Consider the following 24,720-nt stretch of genomic DNA (forward strand, 5'->3'; position numbering starts at 1 on the left):
CAAAATGGGGGTCTCTAGCCAGGCCCAGAACTACAGGCCGGTGAAGGGAGGGCTGGACGTGCTGGCCCTGTAGCTTGCATGGGAGCCCATAGGATACCCAGCAGGGCCCAGCCTTGTGGACACACCCACTGTGTCCTGTGGGTATGTGGAGATTCTCCCTAGGATAGTGGGGGTATTTGGCTGTGCCTGGGAGCTGGGAGTGCCCTGTGTGAGGTGCTATCCAGCTGTGATTGGAGCAAGTGGGAGAGGGGATGTCCACCACAGTGCTTTGGAAGGGACCCTCACCTAGGAGTGGGATGGTGGCCACAGTGGGGTTTGGGACCTGCCTGTGGCCCTGCTCAGGAAAGACTGGGACAGTTGAGTCAGGCATCAGAAATACATGGAGGACTTAAAACAGGTTATTGCCCCATCTCCCCATCCTGATTTTCTGGAGAGGGGCCCAAAAATGTACTTTTATTATATTGTAGGTAGATTTTGTAAAGATTTGATTTATATTTTTGACAGACACAGCGAGAGAGGGAACACAAGCAGGGGGAGTGGGAGAGGGAGAAGCAGGCTTCCCGCGGAGCCCGATGCTTAACAACTGAGCCACCTGGGCGCCCTGTATAGATTTTTTTTAATTGAGTTAAAACATAAAATTCAACATGTTAACTACTTTAAAGTGTACAGTTTAGTGGTTTTTAATAACTGCACGTTGTTATACTTTGTAGTTGATCACTGCATAGTTTTAGAATATTTCATCACTCCTGAAGGAAACCGGGGTACCCATTAGCAATCACTCCCCCTGACACCAGCCCTAGACAACCACTAATCTACTTTCTGTGTCTGTCGATTTTTCGGCTCTGGACCTGTTGTCAGTGAGAGCACAGAGTAAGTGACCTGTGACTAGCTCCTGTTACCGAGCAGGGTTTGCAGGGTTTATCTGCACGGTAGCCTGTGTCAGTACCACAAACGTGAGTCTCCCTGGGCTGCTGATGCTCTTGGTCTGAAGGACACCAAGAGCTGGAGTGGGGGCAGTGGGGGTGGGGGTGATGGGAGTTGGGGCACCAACTTCAAACCCTAAACGGCATCTTCTGGCATGTGAAGTGAGCTGCTGAGTCCTTAAAGCGGGGCCCCCAGCTCTGGCCATCAGGGCACAAGGCAAAGGGAATACTTAGCCTTAGGAAAGGGGGATTGAGGAGTCATGTCCTCAGTTGCTGGCACAATTAATTGCTTTAATGTCCACTGCGCAGTCCCTATGCCAGCCCGGCAGACAGCCCTTCCCCTACTTACCCCACATCCCCATAGGGGCTTAATCTGGGCATTCTCTGGCACATTAGTCTACGCCACATCGCCCTGCATGCTGTGTGACAGGTGACAAAGCTGATGGCTACTTAGGGACAGGTGCAAGGTCTCCCGGGTGCCCACGGTCCCTGACCCAGTCCGTGCAGAAGGACTGACTGTCCTACAGGAGTGCCAGCCCAGGTGGCCAGCCCTCCCTGAGTGACACAGGAGCTCACCAGGAAGGCTTGAGGGGTCCCTGGGGATCAGCAGATTTCTTGGGCACCAGAAGTTCTCTAGTGCTTTCTGGCCCCTTGTTCCTTCCCTTCTCTGTTTCCCTCCGTGAGGCTAATCCTGCTGAGCCTCTGGGCTGGGACTGCTCTCCCAAGGAGGTTGTGCAAGGGTCACCCCTGCCACCCATCCTCACATCCGGGGGAGGAGCAGTGGTGAGGGGCCTGGGAGGAAGACTTCTGCCCTTCGGCTGACCCAGGCACCTTCCTTTTGTTTTTATGGAGAGAGAATTGACAAATGGTGTTCTAGTAGTTTCAGGTGTACGATGTACTGATTCAACACATGTATGTATTGCAAAATGCTCACCACCAGAAGTCTACTTAACATCTCTATCAAAAAGTATTTTCTGGTGATGAGGACTTCTAAGCTGTACTCTGAGCAGCTTTCAAATATACACTACGGTGTTATTGTGTATGTAATCATGTAACAATAAGGTACAGTATTGTATATATAATACTGCGTATGTAACTAATAGGACAGTGCGGTATCGTATATATAATGCTATGTCTATAACTGCGTAATGTGTAACACAGTGCCGCGTTACTATATATATATATTCTGTATGATTGTGTAATACCTATAATACTGTGTGTGTAATTAGGTATTATAATGCAATGCAGTATTACATAATACTATATATGTAATTATGTAATAATATGTAACACTGCAGTATTTTTTTAAGATCTTAGTATTTGAGAGACAGCAAGACAGAGCACAAGTCAGGGAGAGGCAGAGGGAGAAGGGGAAACAGACTATATACAAAGAGCAGGGAGCCCGATGCAGGACTCGATCCCACATGACCTGAGCCAAAGGCAGATGCTTAACCTACTGAGCCACGCAGGTGCCCCTGCAGTATTTTTTTTTTTTTTTTTAAGATTGATTTATTTGAGAGAGAGCATGAGCAGGACGGGCAGAGGGAAAGGGAGAGAGAATCTCAAGCAGACTCCACACTGAGTGTGGAGCCCAACACGGGGCTCCATCTCAGGACCCTGAGATCACAACCTGAGCAGAAACCAAGAGTCAGACACTTAACCAGGTGCCCCACTGCAGTATTTTATATATATAATGCCATATATGTAATGTAACAATATGTAATACGGTACCATACTGTATATATAATACTATATATGTAATTATGTAACTAACACAATGTGGTGTTACTATATATGAAACACTATGTGTAATTATGTAATTATATATGGTGCAGTATTATATATATAATAAATGCATATAAATCTATAATACAAGTCTATATATAATACTGTATATGTAATATATAATACAGTACGTTTATTGTACATGGAACACTGTATGTATTTATGTAATATGCAGTGCAATATTATATGGTACTGTATATATATAATTATGTAATAATATTATATAATACAGTGCAGTATTATATAGTCCCAGGCCTTTTTCTGAGGCTGCCAGGACCCCCTTTGGACCTCTCCCAAGGTCCAGCATGCCTGGGCCTCAAGACCGGTCGGCTCCTGGCAGGGCTCAGCCTCTCCCTACAGAAGAGGTCCCAGAATAAGAAGCAAACCCAGCATGTCCAGCGGGTCAGGAAATGGAACAGTGTCAGCTCCTGGGAAACCCCCGTCTTACCTTCACAGCCCCTGTCTTCCCAGAGCTCACGGCCTCCTGACACATAGGAATCATTGGCACATTTATTATCTCATGGTGGTTTCTGAGGGCCAGGAGTCAAGCCACAGCTCAGCCATGTTTCCCTCACAGGCTGCAATCAAGGGGTCTCATCTGGGGCTGTTCTGAAGAAGGGTCTTTCCACACTCACATGGTCGTTGGCAGCATTTATCTACTTTCTGGGTGTCAACAAGAGGCCCATTCTGAGCCGCCACAACACGGCCGCTTACTTTGAAAGGGAGAGGGTCTCCAAGCAAGAGAGGCATTATTTTAAGATTTTGCTTTTTTTGTTTGTTTTAAAGATATTATTTATTTGTCAGAGACACAGCGATAGGGAACACAAGCAGGGGGAGTGGGAGAGGGAGAAGCAGGCTTCCCAGCGAGCAGGGAGCCCAATGCGGGGCTCGATCCCAGGACCCTGGGGTCATGACCGGAGCCGAAGGCAGATGCTCAACGACTGAGCCACCCAGGCGCCCCAAGATTTTATTTATTTGAGAGAGAAAAGGGAGCGTGCGCTTAAGTGGGGGTGGGGGAGGGCAGAGAGCGAGAAGGAGAGAATCTCTGAGCAGACTCCTCCATGAACATGGAGCCCAACGTGGGCCTCTGTCTCACAACCCTGAGATCATGACCTGAACCGAAATCAAGAGTCAGACCCCTAACCGACTGAGCCACCCTGATGCCCCACAGGAGAGGCATTATTAATCATGGAAGTGACATCCCATCCCCTTATAGATTCCTGTGGGTTAAAAGCAAGCCATAGTATCCACTAGCATGGCTGTAATTCCAAAAAGAAAAAAACGAGCGGAAGAAAGAATAATTGCTGGCAAGGATGTGGAGAAATTGGAACCTTCACACACTGCTGGTGGGAATAAAAAACAGCAGATTCTGGGGAAAACCGTCCAGAAGTTCCTCAACTAGTTAAACAGAATTGTCTAACCCAGCAACTGCACTCTTAGGTATATACCCAAGAGAATTGCAAGAAGGAACTTCAATACTTGTACATACACGTGTATGGCAGCATTATTCACAATAGCCAGAAGGTGGAAACAGCCCAAATATCCTTCAACAGCTGAATGTCAAAACAGAATGTGGAAAACAGTATGGAGGTTTCTCAAAAAGGTAAAAATAGAAATACCATATGACCCAATAATTCCACTACTGGGTATTTACCCAAAGAAAGTGAAAACACCGATTTGAAGAGATATACGCACCCCTCTGTTTTTTGCAGCATTGTATGCAAAAAACAAAATGTGGTCTCTTCATACGATGGGCTTATTATTCAGCCATAAAAGGACTGACGTCCTGATGCACACTACAGCATGGTTGAACCTTGAAAATATGATGCTAAGTGAAAAGGCAGCCAGCACAAAAGACCACATATTGTATAATTCCATTTATACGAAATATTTAGAAACAATAAATCCATACAGAACGTAGATAAGTGACCTTCAGAGGTGGGAGAGACTGGTAACGGGCACAGGGCTTCCTTCTGGGGTGATGGAAAGCTTCAGAACTAGGTAGTGATGATGAATGCTTGAAATGCCACTGTGAGGCAATCCCCAGGAGGTGGGGATGCTGGGGTACTTTCTATTAGTGACACTTTGAGTCTGTACTTTGTCTTAAGCCTATATGTCTGATCTTTATCCCTTACCTGGTTGAATTAAGTCACTTATAATCAATATAGTTAACATTTTGGTTTTGCTGATAGTATTTTATCTTGGGCTTTCCCTTTGTCACATTCTGTTTCTCTTCATTTTTGCCTCTTTTTTTGAGGGGCTTGTTTTAGAATATTTTAACGTTCTACTTTTAACTCTCAATTACTTTGGAAGTCCTACATTCTATTTTTATTCTATGGTTGCCAGAGAATTTGCAACAGGCATGCGTAATATATTGTGGTAGGCTGAATGATTGCCCCCAAAGAGCTCCAGGTCCAAATCCCTGGAATCTGTGAGTGTGAACTTACATGGCAAAAGGTTTTTGAAGATGTGATTAAGAATTTTGAGATGGGGAAATTTTTCTGGATTGTCCGGATGGGCCTAATGTGATCACACAGGTCCTTATCGGAGAGAGGCAGGGGGAGATTGGACTGCAGAAGAAGGCAAGATGGCCAGCATTACAGGTGGAGGAAGGGGCCAAGAACCAAGGAATGCAAGGAATGCGGTTCTAGGAGCTGGAAAAGCAAGGAAATGGATTTCCCCCACAAAGGCTCCTGAGGGAGGAGCACAATCCAGCTGACATAGTGAAACTGATTTTGGACTTCTGCCCTCCCAAACTGTTAGAGAATAAATTTGTGTTCAGTCACCAAGTTTGTGTTACACCAGTGATAGGAAATGAGTACACCTACCAAAATCTAAAGTTAATAAAAACGTTGTTTGCCTCCCAGATGATACAAGGACTTAAGAGCACTTGACCGCCATGGAGTCATGACTCCGTTCTGACTGAGTTATTACCGTCTCGTGTTTTATGTCTGCCGAGGCTTTTTTCTTTATAACCCCACAGACATTATTTTGTATATAATCAGTGTTTACCACTTTATTTGTTCCTTCCTTCTTACACCTCAGGCTTCTCGCCCGTCTCACTTTCCTTCTGCCTGAAGTACATTCCTGACTGGAGCACAGGATGAGGCATGCGAGGCTCCGGGGGTACAGAATGTGAGGAGCTCCTGCTCGGGGGTGCAGGGGCTGTAGTCCGGAGAATTTATTCTAACTTAAGCTCCCTACTTCTCTCTATGACTGTGTTTTATCTGTTAAACTTAGCCATTGAATTTTAATTTTTGATGATTTTCTTTTCTAAATACACACACACACACACACACAGGTTTAATGCAATTCATATCAAAATTCCAGCTTTATGTGTGCTATGGCACTTTTTATATTTTGTTACTTCCTGCAGATATTTAAAATCTCATCTTTAATTTTTTTTTAACATAGTAGGCACACCCATAATTGAATCTGACATCTTCAGTGCCTGACCCTCGTGGGTCTGTTGTTCTGACTCGTGTGTCTGCTGGCTCTCATATTGGTGTGCCTTATTTCCTTGTATGCTTGGTGAATTTGCTGCTCTTTGCCCTTTGTGGCCTATAATGAAGTGCGTTTATCTAGGGAGGATGTATTTGCTTCTGCTAGGTGCCTGGGGCCTATCTTAAAAATTTTTAAGATTTTTATTTGGTTAGTTTTTAAGTAATCTCTACACCCAATGTGGGGCTTGAACTCATAACCCCAAGACCAAGAGTCACACTTGGTCCAACTGAGCCAGCCAGGTGCCCCGTGTCCAGGATCATTTTAAATGAAATCCATAGCCTGAGATTTTGGGGAGGACCACTCAGGTGATAACGAACTTGGGTTGCAGATCATGGGATTTTAATTTGTCAGGGAAAATGATGTTCCCTTTTCTGCTAAACACCAAGGTATTTTTTTCCTCAGGCCCCATGTTTGAGGAAAGGAGAGAATTGTCCAGTAGGTGTAGCCTTTTGGGGCCCCAGCTTTATGGGGAAGAGTCACCTATTAAGCACATCACCTTATACTGGCTTTTTTTTTTTTTTTTTTTTTAACCCATTAGCCCGTGAGGAAGAAGATTCCAGCCCACGTTTGCTAGTTTTGGCAAATACCTCAGGACTCAGGTAGTTTAGGTGTTGTGATAACCTCTCCCTCTCTGAGTTCTCGCCTCAGTTTTAGGCCTGAAAGTTCCTTATTATCTTGTTTGCTCTTTGATGCTTTTAGGACCATTTAGCCTGGGTGTCCAGCTGGCTCAGTCGGTAGACTGTGTGATTCTTGCTCTTGGGGCTGTAAGTTCAAGCCCCACGTTGGGTGTAGAGCTTACTTAGTTAAAAACATTAAAAAGAAAAACCCCAACTATTTAAACCATTTTGCCAAGCATTTTTAGTTAGCTGTAAATGAAACTATAGCCACTTTTCCCAGGTTGGAAATGACAGCTCAGAACAGGCCATCTTGGAGCAATGACAGGGGCCCACAGCCCTGAAGGAAGAGCTGGGTGTACCTGGAGGAAGCATTCCCACCCCCACCCCCCGGCCACACAAACACACACACAAAATAAAGACAGAAAAAAATGGGCAAGTAACTCCAGTGCCCAAAATGACCTCAAAGTCTTCTACGGATTTACACTAGAAGGGCTTCTATGGGCTAATCTGATGAAGAATGCCACAGTAGGAAAATGGGAAAGGACACAGGTGGGCAGTTCACACATTCACCTTCACTAGTAGTCCAAGGGGAACTGCCAACCCCTGTGGAGGGATGCAGGCACTCTCCTCCTGCTGCTGAAGCTGTAACGGAAGGCGATTTGGGCAATCTCACCAAAGAGCCACGGCAATGAGCATACCATACACCCCAGAAATTCCACTTCTATAAAAATCTCCCAAGACAATAGTTGTGTGAATGTTTCTGTATCAAAGTTTAGCTGCAGATGTTCGGAGCAAGATTTTCTGCAAATTATTGTAAAAATGAAAAATCACTCATACCCCAACCTTCCTTTTCTGGGATTATGTGAAATGTGGTGGGAAAAAAAAGAAAAGAAATGTGGTGAAAGCTCCTTCTCGGTCTCTTTGGTCTCAGGCCCGTGGAAAATGCTGCTAACATTCAGTGTACAATGTCATCAAGTCTTTTCTTTCTTTCTTTCTTTCTTTCTTTTTTTTAATTGACAGGCAGCGAGAGAGGGAACACAAGCAGGGGGAGTGGGAGAGGGAGAAGCAGGCTTCCCACCGAGCAGGGAGCCCAATGCGGGGCTCGATCCCAGGACCCTGGGATCATGACCTGAGCCGAAGGCAGTCGCTTAACCAACTGAGCCACCCAGCCACCCCTAACGTCATCAAGTCTTGTGACCATACCAGTGTGAATCTGCTCTACGCTCTACACACTGACCTGCAGCGTGATCTGATACGTGAATGTGTTGGCGGGCAGTGTTCCCTGTCTATGCTCAGAAGCTGACTTCATTCTCTGTAATGGCTACACACAGCGGTCCCTTGCAATACAGTTCAACTTCTTTCCCATTGGTCATTTTGTTGGTTGTGCACCATATTTTCTTATTTTTAAATATTTTTCAGTTCTAATAAATGTGCAAACATCACTGTACATACATCCTTATATATGTGTGCCACCATTTTCTGTAGGATAAATTCCCAGAAGCAATATTGCAGGCTTAGAGAATTTGCACTGGTTTGGTTTGGTTTTGTTTTAACTGGTTGCTTGGAGTTTTACACCCGTTGCAAGGCACACGGTTCCAGGGTGTCAGGAAGGCTTCCGTGAGGCTTGGGTAGTAAAGAGTGGGGTTCTCTGAACTTCCTTTTTGGTGTTTTGCTATTTTGATATAAAAGAATCCAACTGCTACTGCTTGCTGCAGCCTGCCTAGTCTATGGGGAGGGGACCTGGTGTGTGTGTGTGTGTTGGGCGGGGGGGGTCTGATGAGCTCAGCACCTCCTGAAGCCTGGTGGTGGCCATTCAAGATTGACCTGTGTTGGCTTTGCCAGGCTGCTTCCTCAAAGCTTCCAGAGCCAAGTCACAGGTGACCGTGCCGCTAGAGGCCTGGGGAGATTCCAAGCGCCGTGGGGACTCTGACACAATAGCCAGGACCGGGAGAGTGGACTTCCCAAAAAGGAAGCTTGCCCACCAGTGACCTGGGTTGGCCTTGGGGAGACCCTGGCGGTAAGGGATGGCTTCCCCAGGATACTCCGAACTTGCACAGGAGCTGTTACTGGAAGTGGAACCCAGGCGGTGCCAGTAATAGCTATGGGTAGCCACCAGCGAGCCGCTGAGGGGATGGCTGCCATGCTGTCGCTCGTGGGCTGGCGACCTCCCAAGGGCCTCGATGTGCAATCACAGGTGGCGGGAACCGGGACACTAGGTCATGGAGCCCATTTGTAGAGGAGACCGCTGGAGGCTGCTCCACAACCAAAGTGTGGCCGGGGTGCACTTTTTGGATTTAAAGGATATAGCCATTGATGAGTGAAGACTGCCCATATTAGCTCATGCTAAATTTTCAGGAATTCTGAGAGCGCCATATTAAAAATTAAACTAGGGGCGCCTGGGTGGCTCAGTCCGTTAAGCATCTGCCTTTGGCTCAGGTCATTGATCTCCGCATCCTGGGATCGATCCCCAAGTTGTGCTCCTTGCTCAGCAGGGAGCCTGCTTCTCCCTCTCCTTCTGCCGCTATCCCTGCTTCCCTGCTTGTGCTTTCTCTCTCTGACAAATAAATAAAATTTAAAAAATTAAAACTATTAATTTACAAATGAATAGGTTATGTTAAAAACAAAAGTAATACTGAAAACTCATTATTTTTAATTAAGTTACTACAACTTACTATTATCTATGTTCTTATTGTCTGTGTTCACCTCTATTGTATCTTGTATTTGGACAGTGGAAATACAACACAATGGCAGACACTATGCATCTCTTCCTAATTTTCCATTCAGTGATAGCATATTGATAACTTGAAATCAACCATGATGGCACCATGGAAACTGGCAAATGCTACAAATCAGCCCCCTTCCCCGTTTTCCAGAGTGCCAGTCATCAGACACTCACCAGCTCACCACTGTATACAACTGAATTACCTTCCCGAAAAGTCATTTTTTTTTTTTTTAGGTTTTATTTATTTGAGAGAGAGAGTGAGCACACAAGCAGGGATGGGGGCAGAGGGAAAAGGAGCAGCAGATACCCTGCTGAGCAGGGAACCCCATGCAGGGCTGGATCCCAGGACCCTGAGATCATGACCTGGGTACTTAACCCACTGAGCCACCCAAGAGTCCCCCAAAAGGTCATTCTAAGTTACACTTCCACCAGAAGTGTATTAGATCTTGCCTTTTTAATATTTTTTCATGCTAAGTGTCTTGTTAAAGAGCATTTTAACAAGCACGTCTTTGAGGACCATTGCAAAGGTCTCTTGGCCATCGGTACACTGTGAGTTGCCTATTAATTCTTTGGCTTTTTTTTTAACAGATCTTTTTTTTTTTAAGATTTTATTTATTTATTTGAGACAGAGAGAATGAGAGCATGAGAGGGAAGAGGGTCAGAGGGAGAAGCAGACTCCCCGCTGAGCAGGGAGCCCGATGCGGGACTCGATCCCAGGACTCCGGGATCATGACCTGAGCCGAAGGCAGTTGCTTAACCATCTGAACCACCCAGGTGCCCCAATTCTTTGGCTTATTTTTCTATTGGGTTGACTAGCTTAAAAAAAAAGGCAGGGAAGGAAAAAGGATGTGGAGGTCTGTCTTGTATAAGAGAGATAACCCTTCGACTGCCATCTGTGGCAGATATTTTTCTCCAATTCCTCTTTTTTTTAAAAAAAAATTTATTTATTTGACAGAGAGATAGAAAGTGTAAGTAGGCAGAGAGGCAGGCAGAGGGAGAGGAAGAAGCAGGCTCCCCACAGAGCGGGGAGCCCGATTTGGAACTCGATCCCAGGACCCTGGGATCATGACCTGAGCCGAACGCAGCCACTTAACTGACTGAGCCACCCAGGCGCCCTCCAATTCCCCTTTTAACTGTGCTGCTTTTCATGGTTTGTTTCCTCCCCATACCGAGGTTTTTTTCCTCTCTATATAGTCCAATGTGTCCACTTTTTCCAGTGTCACTTTGAGGATACCATTTAGAAAAGCATGAAATGTTCCTGGAAGGACCTGAAAGGCTACGCATTAAATGTTAGCTTGTTGCATGTCTTCGTGGGATTGCTACTGCCCGTGTGTGTGTGTGTGTGTGTGTGTGTGTGTGTCACACGCATGCTCTTAATCTGATCCCCATATCCTCCCCATTTGTTCAGTTTCCCCATGTGTCAACTGGGAGCTGAAGAAATAATGGAATATGCTGGACCCACTGGGATACAGAGGAAGGTGCAGTAAGTGGGGTATTTTCTGAAGTTTCTGCAATGACTGATTGATTCTGAGAGGAAAAATATAAAAACACGCTCTGACGTCTGTCTCCTTGGAAGTGTGGGATGCAGGCAGGGCTCCAGCCCGCCTCCCTGATGCACCTTGTCTGCTACACGGCTCCAACCATCCAACCAGGTCCAGGGTCTGGCGGAGGGGCTTTCACACCCGGCCTCCAGGCCCCTCCTTCCAGGGACCACCCCCCCGGCCCAACCCCTCCAGGGACCCCAGACCCCTCCAGGGCCCCCCCAGGCCAGTTCCTCCAGGGTCCCCCAGGTCCGCCCCTCCAGAGCCCCCAGGCCCCTCCCACCAGGGCCCCCCCCGAGGCCCCTCCCTCCAGGGCCTAGGTCTGCGCAGGTCCCGGGCCGCGCCGGCAGGGGGTGCCGCTCCCTCACTTTCGCCGAGGCTGGACCCTGCTCGCGGTTCTGGCCGGGTCCGGGGCCAGGCGGAGGGTCCCGACCCCGCGTGCCCGGATCTGGAAGAAGTACGGGGCTCGCCGGCCGAGGCACTACCAAGGGTCCCAAGCTCGCTTCAGGCGCCGGGGGTGGGGGCGACCTGATCCTCCCCTCGACCGCCCGGGGCGCCCAGAGGGCAGCCAGGGGCGCGCCCGGGTTTGACGACCGTGGGGTGCGACTCCGGCGTTTCTGAGACCCCCCACCCCGAAGACCCGCGCGCGCCCCCAGAGAGAACACGCGCGCGCCGGCTGAGGCTTTCTTGCGGGGACTTTACTCGAACTCTGGAACTCGCGGGAGGGGCGGCTGGGGGGTCCTGCGACGACCCCCTCCGAGTCTAGCCATAGCTGGAGGCCAGCGCCGAGATCACGTGGCTCAGAAACTTGTCCAGCGAGGCGTGCATGGCGGGGCCGAAGTCTCCGGGGTAGTGCCGGGCGAGGGTCACCAGCAGGCAGTGGCCCAGGAACTGCGGGGAGAGAGAGTGGTCCCGCCCGGAGCCACCTTTCTCCCACCCCCTTCCTCGGCGACAGCCGGTCCAGCGCCGGCCCGCGTGCTCACCTTGAAGTTGACGGGGTCCACACGCAGCTGGTGCGCGTGCAGGTCGCTCAGAGCCGACAGGGCGCCTGGCAGGTCATCCATGTGGGCCACAGCGGTGGTCAGCGCGTCGGCCACCTTCTTGCCGTGGGCCTTGACCTGGGCGGAGCCGGGGCTCAGGTCGAAGTGGGCGAAGTAGGTCTTGGTGGTGGGGAAGGCCGTGAAGGTCCTGCGGGCGGAAGGGCGAGTGAGGTGCGGTCCGGGGGAGGAAGCTTGGGGAGAAGGGGCACCCGGAGCGGCGGGGGGCGCTTCCTCGCGGCGGGCGCAAAGCCCGGGAGCCGGTGGGGCGCCGGGGCCTGTTGGCCCGCACCTCTCCAGGGCCTCGGTCGCGTAGATCCCAACATTATTCCCCAGCTTCCTCCACAGTGCGCGCACTGCCGCCCGGTCCGCGGCCGACAGCACCATCGCGGAGCCTGCGTCCAGCCGCGCGCGCCCCGCGCCCGGTCACTGCGCCTGCGCGACCGGTGGGTTCTCTGCCCCCCCACCACGCCCGCGGCCTCCAGGGGGCGCCGCGGCGCGTCCGCGCCGCACCTCTGCTGGTAGAGTCGAGTTCTGAGGGGTCCCGGAGCCTGGGACCTTCCCCATGGCCATGCACCGCGCGGCCCCACTTTTGTAGTGTTTACTATATGGAAAGTAATAATTTATTATTATTATCGTTCGTATTAGGGGACACTGAATTTTAGCGTGGATTTTGACATTGATCGTCAGCTTATTCTCCCTCCCTTCCTCCAGAGTCTATTATGGCACTCTCGGAGTCTATTTTCACATTTATTGTGTAAAAGGAACATAAAAATGTCCTCTTCCCAAAACTGTTGTGAGAATTAAGTGGGTAACAAATGTCAAGCGCCTGGCTCGTAGCAGATGTTCCTTTCAGGACAGTAAACATTTATTAAATGCCTTGGATGTATGTCAAAAGTAATACCTGATATCTATATGGGGCACTCACGCTGTGCCAGGCACGACTCTACGCATTAATAAAATGGGGGGTGGGTGGCTCGGTTGGTTACTCCACCGACTCAATCTCACCTCAAGTCTTGATCTCAGGGTCCTGAGGTCAAGCCCTGTGTTGGGCTCCATGCTGGCTGTGGAGCCTGCTTAAAAAAAAATTTTTTTTTGGTAAAATTAATATAACATAAAGTTACCATATTAGCCATTTTATTTTATTTTATTTTATTTTTGAGAGGGAGAGAGAGAGCGTGGAGGGGCAGAGAAGAGAGAGAGAATCTTAGGCTAGGTGTAGAGCCAGCCCAATGCCAGGCTCCATTTCACAAACTTGAGATCATGACCTGAGCTGAAATCAAGAGTCCGATAACTGGCCTGAGCCACGGCAGGCGCCCCGCCCATATAAGCCATTTTGAAGTGTACAATTCAGTGTCTTTAACCACCTTCACAATGTTGGGCGACCACCACTATCATCATCCCAAATGGAAACTTTGTCCCCATTAGCAGTCACTCCATAACCCTTCTCCTCCAGTCCCACCGGTTGGCTTAGCTGTCTCTGTGGATTCGCTTATTCTGGATATTTCACGTGAATGGAATCACACACTTCTCTGTCTGGCTTCTTTCATTTAGCACTGTTCCCGGGTTCCTTCACGCTGTGGGCTGTGTCAGCGAGCACTTCATAGCTCTTAATGGCTAAATAATATTCCACTGTATGGACAGACTGTGTTTTGTTTATCCATTCATCCCCTGATGGACATTTGGGTTGTTTCCACCTTTAGCCCAGGCCCTCATTTTTCCTAATAATAAAAGAAGGAAGACTGCCTCTTACTGAGAGCTCATACTGCGCCCCCAGCTGTGCTAAAACTGAGGCAGAGACCTGCCATCTCGTTTTCCAAGGATGACTCTTGGACCCTGAGAAGAAAAGACATTGCTGTTAGTTGGGGGCTCGGGGGCCTGGATGGCTGCCGGGACCAGATGCCTAAGGCGCTAGGGGTTTGCTCTGAGGGGAGGAAGCACGTGGGAGTGCTGACTCCCAGGACCTGGCTCTTCTCCGTTGCAGTGTGTGTGTGTGGGAGGGAGTGGGTGGGCCTCTGGGCTATGCAGTAAATGCTGAACTGGCCCCCAAAACCAGGCCTCCAGATCCACAATGCCCCAGGACGTCAGTATCTTCAGAGTGAGTGTCCTGGAAGTGACACCAGGAGAAAGAGGCGCCACCAGGAAATTGCCTGGCTTCTGCAACTGCACTGCTCACACCTATTCCGTCTAGACTGTGTGTGTACTTGGGAAGCACCTGATGGGTAGGGGGCATTTGGTGAGACTGGAGGAGCCTGACCTCCGGTCTTCCCCACGGCCCAACTTCGGGGAGAACTGTGGGAGAGCTCAGAAAAGTCCAGGCTGGAGACCCATCAACTCTCAGACCAAGTGTGTGTCATAAAATGTAAAGATGGAAACCCGGTTCATCATTTCAGCAAGTGGGAGCGGAATCTGCAAAGTTCTGAAATGAAACGCGGGACATGGAATGCACGCAAAGGGAGCACTCCAGGTGCGGATGCGGAATCCCGGGCAGTGGCAGCAGAACCCGCCCCACTCCCCTCCTCTGCCCTTTTCTTGCCTTCCCTCCCCTGGCCGCTGCGGACAGGCCCCTGGTGCCAAGCGAGGAGACCCCCGCCCCCTCGTTCGGGGGGGGGGGGCCGCGGCACGTTCGCAGACAAAGAGAACGGAGGCGTACAGAGGCTGCAGCCCACTCAGACTTTATTCAAAGATCGGGAAGTTGAGGTGCGCCGAGCGCAGGAGAGCCCCGGGCCGGGGACAGGGGGACCGCCGCGGCTTCAGCTTAACGGTATTTGGAGGTCAGCACGGTGCTCACGGCGCTGAAGAACTTGTCCAGGGAGGCGTGGACCGCAGGGGTGAATTCCGCGGGGTGGTGGCAGGCCAGGGTCACCAGCAGGCAGTGGCTCAGGAGCTGCGGAGAGAGGGGACGTCAGCGGCCACCCGCGCTCCACCTGCCGGAACCCGGGGGCCGTCCGCCCTGCTAGCAGGCCCCGCTGCGCCCTCCTGCCCCAGATCTCTCCGGGCCGGCCCGCGTGCTCACCTTGAAGTTGACGGGGTCCACACGCAGCTTGTACGCGTGCAGGTCGCTCAGAGTCGACAGGGCGCCTGGCAGGTCATCCAAGTGGGCCACAGCGGTGGTCAGCGCGTCGGCCACCTTCTTGCCGTGGGCCTTGACCTGGGCGGAGCCGGGGCTCAGGTCGAAGTGGGGGAAGTAGGTCTTGGTGGTGGGGAAGGACGTGAAGGTCCTGCGGGAGGAAGGGGTGGGCGAGCCGGGGTTAGGTGGGGCGGTGGACGACAAGGGCCGCGAGGGGTCCCCGAGCCCTGATCCCAACCGGGGAAGGTTGGGTCCTCACCTCTCCAGAGCCTCTCCGCCATACTCGCCAGCGTGGCCACCAAGCTTATCCCAGGTGGTCTTGACGTTGGTCTTGTCAGCGGGAGACAGCACCATGGTGGGTTCTTTCTGAGTCTATGTGAGGACCAGAAATGCGCCGGGCGGGGAGTGTGCGGAGCATTTATGCCTGGGGTGCGGAGGGGCACGCCCGCCTGGGCCGCGCTCATTGGCTGGCGAGGGGCCCGGCTGCGCGGCGGGGTTGACCGGCAGGGGGTGCCCGCGAGCTGCCAGAGCCTGCCTGGCTGGGGGGGTGCTTTGCTGCAGGCTTGGGGAGGGTCTGAGTGTCGGCCTCCCACCCGCTTCTTCACGCCCCTGCCTCCACCGCCCCTGGAAGTGATATCCCAGCCCCCCAGCTGTGGGGGGTCGGTTGAGGTGGGTCGATGCCCGCTCTTCCAACACTTGAGCTCAGTGACACCCTTCAGGGTCCCTGAGCACCCCTAGCCCCGGGCTGCGCTCTCCTGAGGATCGGAAGGGAGTAGTCAGTTTGTGCCACCTATCCTGATCTAGGCTTGGCACTCACGCCGCGTGTATTAATTTGAGCGGTGTCAGTGAAGGAACGTGCGGTTGGTCGTGGAAAGAAAGGCCTCGCCTAGTCCAGGGTGGAGAGAGATGTGCACCCAACGGGGTCCTCCCTCGCATGTAGCCAAGAATTCTCGCGGGGAATCCCTCCTGCTCTCCTCAGACTTGGTTCTTCTAACCCCCTTTCTTTACACAAATAATCACTGAGTGCAGTCACAGTCAGAACTGAGAAGGAACAAATACCAAGGGGCAGAATTGCAGGGCTGGGGTGGGGGGGTTCCAGGCTCAAGATCCTTCTTCCAGGGTGGTGGTCGCTGCAGCCTCAGATCTGGGACTCACAGAGGCGGCCCTCTCCTATTTTGGACCTTGTTTGAGCGACTGTCCCTCCACCCCCCCATCTTCCCATCCACCCCCCTTCCTGAGTCACAATGACACACTCAGTGCTGCAAATTGTTCCTGAGGAGACTCACTAGGCAAATAGTGGCTAAGTGGATGCACAAGGCCTGAGCTTTCAACCTGGTCGGGGACCGTCACCAAATCATCACACAAGCACACATAGAGTGGAAGAGCTTGTTAAAAGACCCAGGGAAGCCTGGAGGGAGTGGATGAGGCATTCACGGAGAATCAGGGTTAGTCTGAGGATCACAGTGGGCACCACCCTCTGTCCCCATTCCTCTCTGAGGACCCTCCCTCAAGACCTGCCCTGTGTGTCCAGGAGGAAGTAATGGTCAGACTGACTGGGACAGAGAAGAAAGAGGCTCCAGACAAGCCTCAGCACTTCTCCCTTCTGCGCTGCCTCCTTGTGTCTGTTCTTCTCATTTTGTTCACACGGGACCCTGCTCCCAGCTCATTCCACTTTCCCTTCCTACCCTCTACCCTTTTCCTGATTCTGTCACAGCCAAAGGCCCAATCCTGGCCTCCTAAAAAGGATAAGACACAGGGGGGACAATCCCCCTTCTGCATCTTGTTCTAATCCTCCTGACACTGAGTCCTTTTGAGGCAAGCCTTGGGGAACATATCTCAGCCAATGGCTTATGTTCCTAATATGGGAAGAGCTCCTATATATATATATATACACACACACACACATATGAAAAAACAAATGACTTACAGGAACAATCGACAAAGGTTATTAACAGGAAATTAACAGAAATATAGAAATGACCAATAACGAATGGGGGCCTGGGTGGTGCAGTCAGTTAGGCATCTGACTCTTGCTTTAGGCTCAGGTGATGATCTCAGGGTTGTGAGATCGAGCCCCATGTTGGGCTCCGTGCTGAGTGTGGAGCCTGCTTGAAGTTCTCTCTCCTTCTCCCTCTACCCCTCCCTCTGCTCGCACACACACTCTCTCTCTAAAATAAATAAATAAATGTGTGTGTGTGTGTGTGTGTGTGTGTTTTAATGACCAATAAATCTGTGAAATGAGAAAGAGCTGAATAAACTGCTGGAAGAGATGTAGTGGAGACAGCTCATTGAGAAGAGCAGGTTGCAGAAAAATACCTAGGGTGTGATGATATTTTTGACCAAAAAAAAAAAAAAAGTGTAATTGTAGCTGTGTCCCCTCAGCACAGGATAGAAGCCAGGAAGCTCAGCTCCAAACTGTTCACTTGCCCTATTGCTGCAGGGGTGGGGGGCGGGGCAGAGGGGCTCTCTTTCCCTACTTTGAATAACAGGAAGTGTGGGGCGGGAGGAGAGAAAGCATGGGCATATTTTAGTTTATTTCTTGAGTGTTTTCTACATTTAAATAAAAATGAATTGGGCTCGAGGGCAGAGGACGGGTGCATGGTGGAGACGAGGAAGCAAATTCTCAGCTGTTCAGAAAGGTCCATGACCAAAAGAAAGTGGGGAGCAGGGGGTCTGCCACCGGCCGGCGGGCCGCAAGCTTGCCCAGGGCTGCATGTTGCCCTGGAGACAAGCGCGGACCTAATTAGGGTGGTTGCAGAGCCGGGTGGGGTGTGTGAAGTGGAGTCCAGGGCTTCAGCACTTTGCCAGGGGTAAAGGCAGAACTTCTGGGAGACCCCAGGAGCCTCGGGCTATTGAGTAGGGGGAGCAGTGAGCTGGGGGACACAGGGCTGCACACACAGTGAGCTGTTGATGTGCCTCGCAGGAACAAGGGAGCAACATACTCTGCTAAAGCGCTTCCCCAAGTGCACCCTGACTGCTTCACCCAGCTCATGCCCCACTCCTCTTCCCTGACTCTATCCCCACCTCCAACCTCAGAGTGTTCCTGTGACCCAGGAAGGGTGCAGGGAGCTGTGACCCCCTTTCCAACCCACCTTCCCTTGGATAGGAAGGAGGTGGGAATCTCATACAAATTGTCCAGCACCCACAGTTGCAGAGGAATGGTGTATTTTTGTGGTTTGTTTTCCTCTGTGTTGTTTTTTTTTTTTTTTTTTTTTTATATATATTTTTTTTACAAACCCTTGTGTCGAGGGCTGACTTTCAATAGATCGCAGCGAGGGAGCTGCTCTGCTACGTACGGAACCCCGACCCAGAAGCAGGTCATCTACGAATGGTTTAGCACCAGGTTCCCCACGAACGTGCGTTGCGTGACGGGCGAGGGGGCGGCCCCCTTTCCGGCCGCGCCCCGTTTCCCGGGACGAGGGGCTCTCCGCACCGGACCCCGGTCCCGACGCACGGCGGGGCACGCCACGCCACGCGGGGCGCGGGCGCCGGCGGGGACGGCGGGGGACCGGCTATCCGAGGCCAACCGAGGCCCCGCGGCGCTGCCTATCGTTCCGCCTGGGCGGGATTCTGACTTAGAGGCGTTCAGTCATAATCCCACAGATGGTAGCTTCGCCCCATTGGCTCCTCAGCCAAGCACATACCCCAAATGTCTGATCCTCTGTGTTGTTTTAATCTAGACTGTTTAACCCACATCAGCCAGAGAGACTTCAAAAGAGGGTGGGGGGGGGCCCTGGGGGACTCAGTCCCTTGGCCGTCGGACTCTTGGTTGTCGCTCAGGTCCTGGTCTCAGGGTCAATAGATCGAGCACCGTGAGGGCTCAGACCTCAGCGCACAGTCTGCTTGTCTCTCTCCCTCTCCCCACCCCCCAATTAATTAATTAATTAAAGCTTAAAACTAAAAGAGGGTGGCAAATTTAGGACTCCCATATCTCTCACCCCAGAGAGGAACCCTTGGAATTCTGGCACCACCTGGTCCTGAAGCATGAGCTTCAGCCTTAGTTCTGCGGTCCTCCTGGCCGCTGCGGACAAGTCCCTGGTGCCAAGCGAGGAGACCCCCGCCCCCTCCCGGCGCCGCGGCACGTTCGCAGACAAAGAGAACGGAGGCGTACAGAGGCTGCAGCCCACTCAGACTTTATTCAAAGATCGGGAAGTTGAGGTGCGCCGAGCGCAGGAGAGCCCCGGGCCGGGGACAGGGGGACCGCCGCGGCTTCAGCTTAACGGTATTTGGAGGTCAGCACGGTGCTCACGGTGCTGAAGAACTTGTCCAGGGAGGCGTGGACCGCAGGGGTGAATTCCGCGGGGTGGTGGCAGGCCAGGGTCACCAGCAGGCAGTGGCTCAGGAGCTGCGGAGAGAGGGGACGTCAGCGGCCACCCACGCTCCACCTGCCGGAACCCGGGGGCCGTCCGCCCTGCTAGCAGGCCCCGCTGCGCCCTCCTGCCCCAGATCTCTCCGGGCCGGCCCGCGTGCTCACCTTGAAGTTGACGGGGTCCACACGCAGCTTGTACGCGTGCAGGTCGCTCAGAGTCGACAGAGCCTTAGGTAGGTCATCCAAGTGGGCCACAGCGGTGGTCAGCGCGTCGGCCACCTTCTTGCCGTGAGCCTTGACCTGGGCGGAGCCGGGGCTCAGGTCGAAGTGGGGGAAGTAGGTCTTGGTGGTGGGGAAGGACGTGAAGGTCCTGCGGGAGGAAGGGGTGGGCGAGCCGGGGTTAGGTGGGGCGGTGGACGACAAGGGCCGCGAGGGGTCCCCGAGCCCTGATCCCAACCGGGGAAGGTTGGGTCCTCACCTCTCCAGAGCCTCTCCGCCATACTCGCCAGCGTGGCCACCAAGCTTATCCCAGGTGGTCTTGATGTTGGTCTTGTCGGCGGGAGACAGCACCATGGTGGGTTCTTTCTGAGTCTATGTGAGGACCAGAAATGCGCCGGGCGGGGAGTGTGGGGAGCATTTATGCCTGGGGTGCGGAGGGGCACGCCCGCCTGGGCCGCGCTCATTGGCTGGCCCAGTGCCAGGAGGTGTCTCCAGTGAGTGCTGGTGGGGGTCCCAAGGCCGCCCTCTCCCCCGTCCAGTGCAGACCGAGATCCAGTTCTCTATGGTACCCTCCATTTCCACTCCTGTGGTTCCAGGGAGCCCACACAGGTTCCCGACCCACCCGCTGCACACCTGCTTTTGGCTCCGAACCTGGGGTATTTGCTGGTTGGGAAGGAGAGCACAATATTTTCCGAAGTGAAACAAGCTGTTTTCGCACCAAACTATCCCCAGGACCAAGAGCTGTAGATTGTCCATGTAAACAATGAGGGTGAAGTAGATAATGTGGGATCAGGTTTCCAAGCCCTCCTTCCCCTCCGCACCAACTGCGGAGTGGGGTGGGTAGTTGGGCGGAGGCACCGTCAGGGCTTACCCTCCGGCATCCTTCGGACTTGGGTGCGTCCGGTCAGGTCGGGCTCAGTGCTCCCTGCACCCACCCGAGATTGTCAGCTGGGAACCTTCCTCATTCAGAGTCTGGCGGGCTCCCGGAGTCCCGCTCCCTGGCCTCGTTCCGTTGTTGGAGAAGGTTCTCAGTACAGCGCTAAGATTCCTGCCCCGATGTCACGGAGGGGGGAGAGATTGATCTTGGGGACTGGGTCTGGGGGTGAAGGAGAGGAACGCCTTGGTTGGGGGACCCGCAGACACTGAAAGGTTTGGCTGGGGCTGGAGTGGAGGTTGGGTGGCCCTGGGTCTGCCAGGTACTGACCCTGCTTTATGATCTTATAAATTATTTCAAAGACCCAGCGAGGGGTCAGCTTTTTGTTTGTTTGTGTTTATATCGGATGCATTAGGGTCAGATTGCTCCTGGACATGTCCAGTATCACAGAGCTGTTGTGTGAACGGGGTTAGAAACCTGCTCTGTCTGCCTGATCGTGGCCATCAGGAATTCCTATCCCAGTCCCCCACCCCAGGAGACTCAAGAGGAAGGGGCTAACTTGGCTAGGGCAAAGTTCACTGCCGTCTGAGCGCCACGGGGAGGGGAGGAAGTGAAGAAGGTCAGAGGGGTCCTGGCCCCTAACTCTGACCTCTGGCCAGGAACTTGACCCTTGGGCCTAGGTTCCTGCATTTGTCTGCCAAAGAGGTGAGGATTCCAGCTGGTAGCCCCCAGCGGAAGGGATGGAGGGAGAATGAATGAATGATTGAATGAATGCGAACGTGCTTTGTGAACGGTGTGTCACCGTGGGTGTGTTGGAAATGAACTGCACCCTGAGAACCTTCCTCATCTTAGCACCCACCTGCCCCCCCCCATTTCCCCATCACAGGAGGGCAATTGTTCTGTTCAAGGCTTTGGGGATCCACACCCTGCCCAGACCCGGGAATGTCAACCCAGGAACTGTCCCCATTTGAGAGTCCTGGGCCCCTGTTCCTTTGTGCGCAGAGGTCTGGGATCGCGCCCTAAGATTCCGGGAGGCTCCACATAGGACCCGGAGGTTCTCTGCCCAGGCGCAAGAACCTCAGCCCACCCGCTCCCCAAAGACCACACACGCGCAGGGTCCGGCCCTTTGAGGCCTGTTTATTGACATGCAGAGATCGAAGCCGGCGGGGCAGGGGACTCAGCGGTACTTCTCAGTCAGCACCACCGCCACGCCCGTCAAGAACTTATCCCATGCCGCCTGCATCTCTACGGTGAACTCGCCCTGCAGGTGGGAGGCCAGCACCACCTGGAAACACTGGATCAGCAGCTGCGGGAGAAGGGGTGGATGAAAGGGGGACTGCCTCTGCCAATTCCCTGTCCAGCCCCAACCCCGGCTGTGCGCGCGCGAACCCTACGGAGGCCCCGGCGAGCTCACAGGGAAGTTGGAGGGGTCCACGCGTAGCACTTGCGCGTGCAGGTCGGCGAGCGGGCTCAGCGCCGCGCGCAGGTTGTCCATGTGCTGCACGGCCACGCCCACTGCCTCGAGCATGCGTTGTCCGTGGGTCAGCAGCTGAGTCTCGTCAGGGCAGAAGCCCAGGTGCTTGAAGTAGCTCTTGGTGCTGGGGTAGACCGTGAAGAGCCTGACGGAGCAGGTCGGTGAGTGGGGAGGGCGGCCGCCTGGGGTCCTCCCAGCGCCTGCACTGCCCAGACACCCGGGCATCTCCCGCCTCGGCCGCTCCTCGGACTCCCGCCCCAACCCCCTGTGACCGCCTCCCTCCGAGACTGGAAACCCCGCCTCAACCCACCTGAGCAGCAGCTCCGCCCCAAAGGACGCCTCGTGGCCGGCGATCAGGTCCCAGACCTGCGCCACCCGGGCGCGCTCTTGGGCGCTGAGCATGGCGCTGGCGGGGCGTGCTCTGGGGGCCCCTCCCGCCGCGCCGGCCTCCTTATAGCCTTCCCACACCCCAGGCGCCCCGCCTGCCCTTATCAGCAGGACGGCGGCGGGAACGCGGGGACCCTCGGCCAGCCCCGGGAAGTGTCTCCAGCCCAGGTCCCGATCGCCGCGGAGGCTACCGCCTGGCGGGGCCCCAGCTTGGCCGCACTGACTCACGCGGCTGTGCGTGCGTGTTTTACTGCAGACTTTAGCTGGATCTGGAATTACTCCCGCGCGGGCAAAGTTAGAACCTCTCCAGGAGGGAGCCGGTGGAGGGATTGGGAGAAAGAGAGCTGGGCAGGGAACCCGTTTTCCCCGCCAGTCGGGGGATCGTATTATCATGGGTCCCCGCAGCGCGGGAGCTATGACAGCAGGCTTTGAGGAAAAGCCTCCCGAGCGCCGACGCGCACCCAACACGCTGAGTAAAGCACCAATCTTTGGGCGATTTGGGAAGCAGGAGAGGAGCAAACGCCTCTCTGACCTGCTCTGCCCCTTCCCGACTCTGGGGTCCGCAGGCGCACGGATCGCCCCAGAGCACCCTTGGGGTGGCCTTCAAGCCGCTGGTGACACGGGGGTCGGCCGCATTCCTGCGGCCCTCGCTTTCTTTCACTCCCCCCTTTCCCGCCAATACTGAGAACGCAGGCGCCACTCCGTCCTCATCCATTTATTGGAGAATCCCGGGAGGAATTATGGAAGGTTCAGGGGCAGAGAAGGGGCCGCCGTCCGCCCTCCGTACGGCGGCCGCGCTCAGCGGTACTTCTCGGTCAGGACGCAGGACACGATGGACAGGAACTTGTCCCAGGCGGTGTGGGCGTCGGCCGTGAAGTCGGCGGGGAAGTGCGAGGCCACGGTGACCAGCAGACAGTGGGACAGGAGCTGAGGGGCGGGAGGGCGGCTCGGTGAGCGGCGCGGGTGCGGGAGCGCGCGCTCTGGGGGTGCGGCGGGGCACCTTCGGCCGAGAGCCGGCCGCTCGCCGCGCTCCTCGGCCCCGCCAGGACCCCAGCCCCCGCGCCCACCTTGAAGTTGACGGGGTCCACGCGCAGAATGTAGGCGTGAAGCTCGCTCAGCTTGGCCAGGGCGCCCGCGATGTTGTCGATGCTCTTGACCGCATCGCCCAGGGCGGCCACCACCTTGGCACCGTGCACGCGCAGGTGCGCGGAGCCCGGGCGCAGGTCCAAGTGCGGGAAGTAGGTCTTGGTCTGGGGGTAGCTGGCGAAGAGCCTGTGAGCGGGCGACAGCCACGCCTGGTGAGGCCGGTGCGGCGCTCCTTGGGCGCAAAACTTACCCGGCGTTGAAAAGCCCCGCGGTTGAAATACGATCAATCACACTTTAACGCAATATTTTAAAGCATAAAAATGAATGCAAACAATTCACGTTGAACAAAGTGTTGTAATTTTACACAAGGACAGGATCCGTATTGCTGATTTTCCCTATTACCCCACGCTCCGCTCCGGCACAGCCGAATCCCACCCCTCACGGTCCCATCATTCAGCGATTGGTTAATTCATTCATTTACTCGTTCCACAGGGGTCTGTGGACACCTGGGGGCCGGGCCCCGTGGAAAAGACAGTCATGTACCCTCCCCACCTGTACCCTCCTCTCCCTGCTCACTGCCTATCATCCACCCCTCCTCACCGGTCCCTCCTCGCTGGCCCCTGTCCTCCCTGGCCCCACACTGTCACCTGGCTCCATCCCAGCCCACCTGGCACTCACCTCTCCAGGGCCTCAGTGCCAATGGCATCCGCCTGAGCGGAGATCTTGTCCCACATGGACAGGATGACGGTCCTCTCTGCCTTGGTCAGAGACATGGTGGTAGCTGAGCTGGGCGTGCTTAGGACAGGCCTCTGTGGTGCTCGACCCCCAGGATCCCTTTATATACACGGAGCCAGGGTGGGGGCCGGGCTGTGGCCATTGGTCTGGAGAGGGGAGAGGGCTGTGGGGGTGGGGTCTCTTATCAGACCCAGTGAGGGTGGGTGGTCAGGGGCTGGTGGCACTGGTGGGGTGAGGGGCTCTCACTCCGGCCTCCCCCTGCTGGACCACAGCTAGAGTCCAAGTTGCAGGGAGATAGGGGCCCAGGCCTGGGTGGAGAGTCCATGTGTCAGCCCAGCCGCATGACTGGCCTCCACAGTCATTGTCCCTGACCTCCCTGTCCTTGCGCTGGAAAGGTGACCTAGAACGTGTCAGGTTCTCACAGAAGCACTTCCCCT

The 24,720-nt window shown here is 53.7% G+C and overlaps 5 protein-coding genes across 6 annotated transcripts; all 5 read right to left on the bottom strand.

The window, feature by feature from the left end:
- Window positions 1-11,769: 11,769 nt before the first annotated feature.
- Window positions 11,770-12,531, bottom strand: HBQ1 (hemoglobin subunit theta 1). 2 transcript variants are annotated; one of them, XM_073899789.1, is made up of 3 exons: window positions 12,422-12,531; window positions 12,076-12,280; window positions 11,770-11,899 (listed from the first exon to the last, which is right to left on the bottom strand). In XM_073899789.1, exons 1-3 carry the CDS (start codon window positions 12,514-12,516, stop codon window positions 11,855-11,857), a joined length of 345 nt encoding a protein of 114 aa, XP_073755890.1. In that variant the 5' UTR covers window positions 12,517-12,531; the 3' UTR covers window positions 11,770-11,854. The 2 variants fall into 2 exon arrangements, with proteins under 2 accessions (XP_073755890.1, XP_025733961.1); XM_025878176.2 differs by having other exon boundaries at window positions 11,770-11,983.
- A 2,257-nt stretch (window positions 12,532-14,788) lies between these two features.
- Window positions 14,789-15,607, bottom strand: LOC112828901 (hemoglobin subunit alpha). Its single transcript, XM_025878175.2, has 3 exons — window positions 15,459-15,607; window positions 15,146-15,350; window positions 14,789-15,016 (listed from the first exon to the last, which is right to left on the bottom strand). The coding sequence occupies exons 1-3, from the start codon at window positions 15,551-15,553 to the stop codon at window positions 14,888-14,890; spliced, it is 429 nt and encodes a 142-aa protein (XP_025733960.1). The 5' UTR covers window positions 15,554-15,607; the 3' UTR covers window positions 14,789-14,887.
- Window positions 15,608-19,316: 3,709 nt separating this feature from the next.
- On the bottom strand, window positions 19,317-20,140 carry LOC112828900 (hemoglobin subunit alpha-1). The gene is made up of 3 exons (XM_025878173.2): window positions 19,987-20,140; window positions 19,674-19,878; window positions 19,317-19,544 (listed from the first exon to the last, which is right to left on the bottom strand). Exons 1-3 carry the CDS (start codon window positions 20,079-20,081, stop codon window positions 19,416-19,418), a joined length of 429 nt encoding a protein of 142 aa, XP_025733958.1. The 5' UTR covers window positions 20,082-20,140; the 3' UTR covers window positions 19,317-19,415.
- Window positions 20,141-21,713: 1,573 nt separating this feature from the next.
- HBM (hemoglobin subunit mu) lies at window positions 21,714-22,524 on the bottom strand. Its single transcript, XM_025878180.2, has 3 exons — window positions 22,386-22,524; window positions 22,016-22,220; window positions 21,714-21,907 (listed from the first exon to the last, which is right to left on the bottom strand). Exons 1-3 carry the CDS (start codon window positions 22,475-22,477, stop codon window positions 21,779-21,781), a joined length of 426 nt encoding a protein of 141 aa, XP_025733965.1. The 5' UTR covers window positions 22,478-22,524; the 3' UTR covers window positions 21,714-21,778.
- A 638-nt stretch (window positions 22,525-23,162) lies between these two features.
- Window positions 23,163-24,373, bottom strand: LOC112828903 (hemoglobin subunit zeta-like). Its single transcript, XM_025878177.2, has 3 exons — window positions 24,227-24,373; window positions 23,530-23,734; window positions 23,163-23,389 (listed from the first exon to the last, which is right to left on the bottom strand). Exons 1-3 carry the CDS (start codon window positions 24,319-24,321, stop codon window positions 23,261-23,263), a joined length of 429 nt encoding a protein of 142 aa, XP_025733962.1. The 5' UTR covers window positions 24,322-24,373; the 3' UTR covers window positions 23,163-23,260.
- Between the last annotated feature and the right edge of the window lie 347 nt (window positions 24,374-24,720).

Source organism: Callorhinus ursinus, unplaced genomic scaffold (genome assembly GCF_003265705.2).
Source record: "Callorhinus ursinus isolate GAN/ISIS: 27379988/994484 unplaced genomic scaffold, GSC_fseal_2.0 scaffold13, whole genome shotgun sequence".
NCBI classification, from domain to species: Eukaryota; Metazoa; Chordata; class Mammalia; order Carnivora; family Otariidae; genus Callorhinus; species Callorhinus ursinus.

Coding starts and splice junctions, on each gene's coding strand:
- HBQ1 (XM_025878176.2), bottom strand. CDS start 12,516: ATGGTGCTGTCGGCCGCGGACCGGGCGGCAGTGCGCGCACTGTGGAGG. Junction 12,281..12,421: donor GCGACCGAGGCCCTGGAGAG/GTGCGGGCCAAC, acceptor TTCCGCCCGCAG/GACCTTCACGGCCTTCCCCA. Junction 11,984..12,075: donor TGGACCCCGTCAACTTCAAG/GTGAGCACGCGG, acceptor CTCTCCCCGCAG/TTCCTGGGCCACTGCCTGCT.
- LOC112828901 (XM_025878175.2), bottom strand. CDS start 15,553: ATGGTGCTGTCTCCCGCTGACAAGACCAACGTCAAGACCACCTGGGAT. Junction 15,351..15,458: donor GGCGGAGAGGCTCTGGAGAG/GTGAGGACCCAA, acceptor TTCCTCCCGCAG/GACCTTCACGTCCTTCCCCA. Junction 15,017..15,145: donor TGGACCCCGTCAACTTCAAG/GTGAGCACGCGG, acceptor CTCTCTCCGCAG/CTCCTGAGCCACTGCCTGCT.
- LOC112828900 (XM_025878173.2), bottom strand. CDS start 20,081: ATGGTGCTGTCTCCCGCCGACAAGACCAACATCAAGACCACCTGGGAT. Junction 19,879..19,986: donor GGCGGAGAGGCTCTGGAGAG/GTGAGGACCCAA, acceptor TTCCTCCCGCAG/GACCTTCACGTCCTTCCCCA. Junction 19,545..19,673: donor TGGACCCCGTCAACTTCAAG/GTGAGCACGCGG, acceptor CTCTCTCCGCAG/CTCCTGAGCCACTGCCTGCT.
- HBM (XM_025878180.2), bottom strand. CDS start 22,477: ATGCTCAGCGCCCAAGAGCGCGCCCGGGTGGCGCAGGTCTGGGACCTG. Junction 22,221..22,385: donor GGGGCGGAGCTGCTGCTCAG/GTGGGTTGAGGC, acceptor CTGCTCCGTCAG/GCTCTTCACGGTCTACCCCA. Junction 21,908..22,015: donor TGGACCCCTCCAACTTCCCT/GTGAGCTCGCCG, acceptor CTTCTCCCGCAG/CTGCTGATCCAGTGTTTCCA.
- LOC112828903 (XM_025878177.2), bottom strand. CDS start 24,321: ATGTCTCTGACCAAGGCAGAGAGGACCGTCATCCTGTCCATGTGGGAC. Junction 23,735..24,226: donor GGCACTGAGGCCCTGGAGAG/GTGAGTGCCAGG, acceptor GCCCGCTCACAG/GCTCTTCGCCAGCTACCCCC. Junction 23,390..23,529: donor TGGACCCCGTCAACTTCAAG/GTGGGCGCGGGG, acceptor CCCGCCCCTCAG/CTCCTGTCCCACTGTCTGCT.